The sequence below is a fragment of the Larimichthys crocea genome, chromosome XII (genome assembly GCF_000972845.2).
Source record: "Larimichthys crocea isolate SSNF chromosome XII, L_crocea_2.0, whole genome shotgun sequence".
Taxonomy (NCBI): domain Eukaryota; kingdom Metazoa; phylum Chordata; class Actinopteri; family Sciaenidae; genus Larimichthys; species Larimichthys crocea.
In genome coordinates, this window is record NC_040022.1 from 3472816 (window position 1) to 3481594 (window position 8779).

At 44.8% G+C, this 8779-nt stretch overlaps 1 protein-coding gene across 1 annotated transcript in view; it reads right to left on the bottom strand.

Moving 5' to 3' along the window:
• The window catches only part of slc38a8a (solute carrier family 38 member 8a), a 12626-nt gene extending 6902 nt beyond the window's left edge, over window positions 1-5724 (bottom strand). Inside the window, exons 1-3 of the mRNA XM_027284792.1 lie at window positions 5389-5724; window positions 2027-2225; window positions 946-1102 (exon numbers count right to left, since the gene is read on the bottom strand). Of these exons, the coding sequence (XP_027140593.1) occupies window positions 946-1102; window positions 2027-2225; window positions 5389-5592 (560 nt within the window). The 5' untranslated portion in view covers window positions 5593-5724. The remainder of the gene's footprint in view (window positions 1-945; window positions 1103-2026; window positions 2226-5388) is intronic.
• Window positions 5725-8779: the final 3055 nt, after the last annotated feature.

Consider the following 8779-nt stretch of genomic DNA (forward strand, 5'->3'; position numbering starts at 1 on the left):
AGGGGTGACGTGCACCATGACAGTCGGCATGGCGTGGTATTTGATGATGATGGCGATGGTCATGTAGGTCGCAGCCAGAGTTCCCAGAACACTGAGAGACAGAGACAGACAGACATCAGTTCATTTATCAGAATCTGAACATGCTGGAAAAATAACTTCCAGATCTCGGGAAAGTCGGGTTGCAAAATTTAACAGAATTTATGGGAATAAACTGGGAAAATTAAAGACACACATGTGAGCTCGTGGACTACATAATACTGTTGATATTTTGCAGTGATGTTTATGACAAAACTACATTTTTATTTTTATATTTATGTTTGGAAATGATACAGTTTGTTTTAATTTACAGTTAATTCCCATTAATTTCCATGGTGTTTCCGATTTGGAATATTTCCCAAATTCCCCATTTTATATTCCCACAGACAGTTTCCAGAAATTTACCCGAAACTTTCCACTCCATTGCAACCCTACGAGAAAGCAAAGAAATTAACAGAGGAAAAAAATTTTCTTCAGTGTTTAACCACCTGAAAATAACTAAGGAGCAGCACTGTAAAAAATGTCTGCAGATTTTACGGTTAAAAACTTTTATTTACGCCCCATTAAAGATGAATTTATACAGAATAAAGTTTAAAATTTTATATTAGAGAGTTCTTACATTCCGTAATATTCAACGGAACATTTTACAGATGTTTACTGTAACATCTATACAGTGAATCCTTTATTTATACAGGGGAACAAAGTAGTATTTGAATATTAGAGACTGTTATTATGCAGTAAAATATTGTAATATTTATATTCTAATTTCCTTTTACTGTGATATTAGAAAAGGTTATAACTTATTTATTACGGTGAAGTTCTAAATCCTCCACACTCGATCTACAGACCGCTCACACACTGATGTACAGACTGGATATGCATGCACACTCTCCACAGGTGAGTCCTCACCTGATGTATTTCTGGATGCTGATCTCTTTGGGGATGGACAGCGGCAGGATGAGGAGGACGCAGAGCAGCAGCAGGGCGAAGCGTTGGTCCGTGTAGAAGTGATGCGGCATCTCGGACTCCGGCAAAGCGGTGACCAGCTCGTACAGGGAGCCGCACACTGACGGTGAAACAAGAACAAACTGATGTTTACTGAAAGAAACATCTGGACATGAAGTCCGGCTGATGATGACGGACCGGATTCAGATCAGTCGACCAATCATCGGTGGCCTTTCACTGCTCTGAACCGTCAGGTTACAATCAATGCAACACATAAACATAAACCTGCCCTTTAACGGAGAGATGAGGTCAGGGAGGATCCATCGTCCTCTACAGAAGAAGAGGAGGAGCAGGTAAACTGGTCTACTAACGAAAGAAAGAAAAACACCAGGAGATTCAAAGTCGAGCTCAAAGACTAAAGAAGTGGGTTATGTTTCCTTTTTTCCAGCGTCAGACAACAGGTCACTTCAGAAAACAGGTCTGTCTCAAATAGGTTAAAAGAATTTCAATGAAGCCGAGTGCGTGTCCTTTCCTCAGCGGAGCCACGGACGAATCCAGGAGTTTGTTCAAGTAGTTCAACTTTATTTTTTCCCGTCTCATCATGAACAAAGACCAACAGCATCGACGGTGTAACCAATGGATGGAAACCAACCTCAGACTGATCAAGAACATCAAGTCATTGCTGCTCTGGACGTGGACGCCACAATGAGGACGATGGATGCACGGCTGGAGAACCTGACTGACATCTCAGCTATGTGCATGTGATGGAGAAATAGCAGATATTCAAGTGGACCTGCAGGAAATCTGGTTGTTTTAGTCAAGACGATGATAAAATTAACTATATTTGAGTTCCCTGTTAGGGCCAAACTTTGATTTTGTGAATTCACAGTTTATTCCTGTTTCTGTCCCATAGAAACTTTCCAACTCTGAAAATTCCCTGAATTTTGCAACCCTATTTCCATCCCATTACGAAGAATGCAAAAAGAAGAAGTGCTCGAGGAACGACACCAGGCCGGACCCGCCCCGGCATGTTCGATGAACTCACACTTCTCCAGCTGGTCGTCCACGATGACCAGGAAGGCCACAGAGATCATGAAGAGGTTGAAGACGAAGCAGATCTCACACAGCTGACCGATGACCGGCCCGCACACCTCCTTCACCACCGCCTGGTACGTGCACTGTCCGCTGATGGACGACGCGTAGCCCAGGATGATGAGGCCGCTGATCAGGAAGACGAGGGAGACCTGAGGGGAAGAAGGAGGACAGGAGGAGGAAGATGAGTTATCTTTATGATACCTATGTGACATACAGGTCTAAGTGTACGAGGCGTCCCCGATCTTGAAGTGTATTGGTACTAGACCGGCATCAGGCACTGCAGCAGAACAAAGCAGGGCTGAGTCTCTTTGTGCTGAACCTCAGGAAATACCTTTTTATTTCCAAAACACACAACGCCGTTCAAATGATCGGAGAGAGCGGATCCTGTCTGAACGCAGACCACATGATCAAAACGTTTGTTTGTTTGTTTGTTTGAAAGGAGGAAAAGATTGTTAAACAATTATAATAAATTCAAACAGTACAGTACTATGTCTGACCACCAGGTGGTGCCAAAGTCTCCATCTCACACACACACTTCATCTGTGGGTGGAGCGCAGGCTGATTAACTAAAAAAATTAATCTGCTGATTAAATACATTTTTACTGTCTGGTCTTAATTACTCAGACAAATTAAAGGATGGATGGATGGTTGGATGATGGGTGGATGGATAGATGATGGATGGATGGATGGATGGATGGATGGATGGATGGATGGATGGGTGGATGGATGATGGATGGATGGATGATGGATGAATGGATGGATGGATGATGGATGGATGGATGGATGATGGATGGATGATGGATGGGTGATGGAGGATGGATGGATGGATGGATGAATGGATGGGTGGATGATGGATGGATGGATGGATGGAGGATGGATGATGGATGGATGAATGGATGGATGATGGATGGAGGATGGATGATGGATGGATTGATGGATGGATGAATGGATGGGTGGATGATGGATGGATGGATGGATGGGTGGATGATGGATGGAGGATGGATGGATGGGTAGATGGATGATGGATGGATGATGGATGGATGGATGGATGGATGGATGATGGATGGATGAATGGATGGGTGGATGATGGATGGATGGATGGATGGATGATGGATGGAGGATGGATGAATGGATGGATGGATGATGGATGGAGGATGGATGATGGATGGATTGATGGATGGATGAATGGATGGGTGGATGATGGATGGATGGATGGATGGGTGGATGATGGATGGAGGATGGATGGATGGAGGATGGATGGATGGATGAATGATAGATGGATGGGTAGATGGATGATGGATGGATGATGGATGGATGGATGGATGGATGATGGATGGATGGATGGATGATGGATGGATGATGAATGGATGGATGGATGATGGATGGATGAATGATGGATGGATGGGTGATGGATGGATGGATGATGGATGGATGATGAATGGATGGATGGATGATGGATGGATGAATGATGGATGGATGGGTGATGGATGGATGGATGATGGATGGATGATGAATGGATGGATGGATGATGGATGGATGAATGATGGATGGATGGGTGATGGATGGATGGATGATGGATGGATGATGAATGGATGGATGGATGATGGATGGATGAATGATGGATGGATGGGTGATGGATGGATGGATGTCACTTTGCCTCTCTACAGGCGTTTCTTTTGCATCCTCGATGTTCTCTCTCCGGATGCTGCGAGGCTGCACCGCCTCCATCGCGGCTACATCAGGATTAATGTCACGAGTCTTCTGGGTTAAGACGCGGTGAGTAACAGCTGTAACGAGGAGGTGTGGAAGATAAACATGAAGAAATGCAGCTGAACAGACAGAGAGAGGAGAGGAGAGGCTGAGGTCAGAGTTACAACACGGACACACAAACTATGCAAATGAGATGTACAGAAGATCAGAGGAGGAAAACACCTGGAGACTGTGGAGGAGGATAAAAACACACAAAACTTCATGATCCAATTAAAGCTCCGAAGTTAACGACGTTAACGAAGCGTCCGGTCAGGTACTCAGAACCGGCAGATCCAGGTCTTTGGCCTCATTCAGCAGCGCTCACACAGTGCAGGACGTTTTTTAGGAGATCAGCTGATCGACATCTGATGACCCTGACGTCGATGATTTCATGAGTATTTTCATTATCAGCTGATCCTTCAATATGTAAACAGCACAATGCAAGTCATTAGTTCAGAGTGTAAAGTAACTAACAGCTTAGGGGTGTCAAACATGTGGCGTGCTGGCCAGAACCGGTCCACTGAAAGGATCCAAACAGGCCCATCGGGTGTCAGACGCTCTGCTATTCCTTTTTTGTCCACTAGGTGTCACACTCTCACATTAAAAGAGGTACATAGATCTCTCGTGCTACCAAGCAGCAACTGCAGTTCCTCTAACGTCCACTTGAGTCTGGCTCCAGAAGTGAGTCAGTCTCCATAAGTCCCCATGTCCAAATGTCCAACTTCACAGCAGAAATAAACATGTTTACACCCTGGTACAAAAAACAGTCAAGTGGACGTTAGAGGAACTGGCTAAAGTAGCTTAGCTTAGCATAAAGACTGGAAACAGCTAACCTGGTTGCTCACAAATTATTGGTTTATATCTTGTTTGTTTACATTTTCCCGGACACGGAGCTTGCTGATTGGTACACCGACTTAGACTTGTCAAACATTTAGCACTGAAAAGACAAATGTTTGTTTGTTTTGCTGCCCCCTGGTGGTAAATTCATTTAAAAAACACAACACATGCAGCTTTAAAATAAATATTTAAGTTGACGTTGAATTACATGTTTGACAAAAACAAAAATGTTCTTGTCTAACTAAGCTTTCAGAGATTAAATATGACATGTGTCCCTTCAAACATGAATCTGTCTGACAGTTTTCCATCATCTGTCATCAGATGTTTCAACATGTCATCTCTCTTCACTCAGTCACGTGGCTCACCTGGGGACTAATTAACACACCTGGTCAGAGCTGATGCAAACAAACAAACCAACTAATTAAAACTTTAACGAACTGTGACGATGATTCAGATTTTTCTAATCCAGCTCTTCATCTGTGGAATTAAACTGTAATACTAGAAACAAGGCATGCTGGGATTTGTAGTGAAGCAGTGATAATGCATCTTACATGATTAATATTAATGAGTCCATGGCCTCTCCTGTCAGGTGGAGCTCATCATCATCTCTTTAATTAATCTCAGTGGATTCAATCAATCAACAAACCTCCAATAAATCCATTAATCATCTACTTTCATCATGATAACTGTCTTTGTATGAACTCAAACAGAAACAGGATGACCCACCAGCTCCACGGTCACTGCGCTCCGCACGCCCCCGGCTCTCTCGAAGGCCCAGGGGAAGTTGAGGAGCCCGGCGCCCAGGGCGGACTTCAGCATGATGAAGATGGCCCCCATGGAGCCGAGCCGGGGCCCGGCGCTGACATCCAGCGGGGGCTTGGCTGAGGCTGAAGCCAGCAGGCTGATGCTCTCTCTGGCCAACTCCTCCATGCTTCAACCGGCGGGGAAACTCTGCGGACGCGCACACACACACCGACAACACGCGGAGCTGCCGGTCGGCTCTGTCACTCCCACCCCGGGCACGGTGCAAGGTGAGCGGGGAGGAGGCAGGAGGAGGGAGGGGGTGGGTCTGATGGAGGGGGTGCTGCCTTCAGGGACTGCTGGGAAACTTTGAGTGGTTTTTAATGTTATTAAGAATAAAGGTGCCACAGTAGAAAACACTGAAAAAACCTCCATGAAACTATCCAGCAACATAAAGTGTGAACATGATGAACATGTTTAAATTTGTACTGTTTGTTGTAAACATGTTTAGTTTGAACATGGGGACTTATGGAGACTGACTCACTTCTGGAGCCAGCCTCAGGTGGACGTTAGAGGAACTGCAGCTTGTGGCTTCATTTCCAGACTCGGACGCCGACGCCGATGAAAAGTGACGTGAACTTTGATTTGACTTGACTCGCACATGAAGAAGTGACTTAGGACTTCTCTTGAGACTTGGAGTCACATGTCTGGGTGCGTTGGGCTGCCTGGCTCGCTGTCAAAGCTGGTGATGTCAGTAAGCGAGGGAGAAGAAAATGTGGAGGGGGTCAGCGACGGGAAAGTTACAGGAATGGAGGTGGTGTCAGATCGGGGTGGGGTCCAGGACACATGAGGACTTCTGTATGGGGCCTGGACGTGGATGGTGGATCAGATCAATCATTGAGGACTTTGGGTGACACTGATTACATCCACCAAGATCTGACCTCTGCGAGAAGAGACAGTGAGTTTAGAAAGTCCATGAATGTTCTCCGTCATTACCTACAACAACTCCAGGCCTAGTTGGCCATGATGGACCGGAAACAGCTAGCCTGGTTGTGTCTGAAGGTAACAAAACCTGCTTAGCAGCACCTGCGAAGCTCATGACAGTTTATATGTTGTTTGTTTAAAATGGTTGCATCGACTTAGAAACTAGCTCATCAAACATTTAGCACTTGAAAACTTGACTGAATGTTGGACTTAAATTGAGGGAACAATGTGAGTTTACAAGGTCCATGAATGTTTTTCGTCATTCATCAACTTCAGGCCTGGTTGGCAATGATGGAACTGCTGCTTGTCCTGGGAACCGGCTTGGACGGTGGACTGGAGAGGTGCCAGTTCACCTTCTGGGCACTGCAGAGGTACCGAACCGCAAACTGCTCCCAGGGCCCCGCTACACGGCTGCCCATCACTCCACCATGTCTCCACTTTTGTCTATGAGCCTCTGTGGCTGTGTTTTGAGCATATAGGTTAAAAACTTGAGGGATCAATCAATAATCCTTCATCCTTCCTTCACTTCTTTCTACTTCTTTCGTCTTTGGACATCAACACAAAGAATCATCTCGTCTGGCCTAGACGGAGAAGTAAACACGAAGCAGTCGGAAATACTCAGCTGAGCGGACAAAGAGCACCTGAGGGACGTCCTGTGGTGCTAACAAGGCGCGACAACTTGTAAATTTCATGCACAGGATTAATGCGACAGTACAAAAGCCAAAAACACCTTGAGTTCACATCAAAAATACACAACAAAGTCGCTTTCACTTGTGAAATTGAGTTCCTGACTTTTAATTTCATGGATGAAAATTAAAAAAGGGACCTGAATCAATTTCCTGCAGTTCAGTTGCCGGGTAACAGATTGAACCCCATGGGTTGACGGAAAGGGACTGAATCAGAAAGCAACGTGCTGCTTTATATGTGCAACTTTTCTGTTTCGCATTCAAAGGAACATGAAATGAGGATTGTAGCATCGTGTTGAATAAGGAAAAAGACGTTTAAAGTCCCAAACTTTGTGTTTGTAACAGTTTGCAAACTAAATCTACAGAATGAACTAATGTTTTGTAGCTGATGGGAGCGAACGGCTCCATGCATGATACTGCAAGCTTCTTGAGAGCTTGGACCAACGACATCAACGGCAGCAATGGCGTCACAAGACAACTCGTTTCACTTTGACAAATTGATCCATTAACATTTGGAAAGTCCAGAGCTGACGATCAAACTGTTTTAATGTCGACTAAACTCCAACGTTTCCAACTTCAGCAACTCCAACGCTGCATCTGGATCTCTTCATACGTCCATGGAACGTTACAGTGGATTGAACTTTTTGTACACGTGATCCCTTCACAGTTCTTCATGTCACAGTTAAAGCACTTTAGATCCTTTAAAGAACCTTTTTAATGTTTAATAATCAGAATACGTTAAGTCAAATTTTGGAACACTGAAACCTGGTTTTAAAAAAGTACATAAAGAAGTCACAAATTTATAGAAAATACTGTATTTTTTTCTGTAAAGTATCAAACCAAACAGTTATTTTAAGTGTTATGTCATTAATGACATTAGTTGTACAGTGTGTTATGAATCATAGTCATTAAAATGATTGGTGGTTTTATTTTACAGTGTGGGTCTAACTCATGGCTGATAATAAAATGTTCCTTGCAGAACTGTTAAAGGCATTGCCATCAAGAACCACTTCAACTCCAACCTTTATTTTGAAGAACCTTTATGTTTTTTAAGAGTGTAGCATTTAAATGAGTACTTGTTACTTTGATGGAAGCAGCAGAGTCCGGTCCGGCCCGGCCCAGTCCGGTCTGTACTATACTTCATACTCAAGATGTCAAGCGCACTTTTGTTATGTCATCATTTTTAATCTCCGGGCTTCCAGTCAAGTCCTTCCAAGTTAAAAGGCTAAAGTCCAAGTGAAGTCACGAGTCATTCATGTTTTTTTATTTTGTCAAGTCTGAAGTCATCTGATTCACGACTCGTGTGAACTCACGGACGATATAAAAGAAAGGACGTGTGTGATGGAGGAGATGTCAGCCAGCTCCTCATGCTGGGTGGATGGGGAGAGGTGACAGGCTGGTCATCAGGACGTCAGATGAGGGAAGACCTGAAGGAGGAGGGTGGAGGTCTCAGCTCAGAGCCGCCGCGGTGTCTCCTTCAACTGCCTGTCCAGGATGCGAGCAGGCGACCTGATTGGCCCGACAGGAAGTCCCCGGCATCTGCTGGGAACTGTGGAGGGGGGAGGAAAGGGCATGTGACCTCCACTCACCACCAGCTTTTCCCAAATCTTGTTAGCACAGCTAGGCTGGCTCCGGGGTCATTCCCCCAGTTTCCCAAGGTTCCAAGGGAGATTAGTTCTCCAGTGGGGCCGTCGTCCAAGAGGACG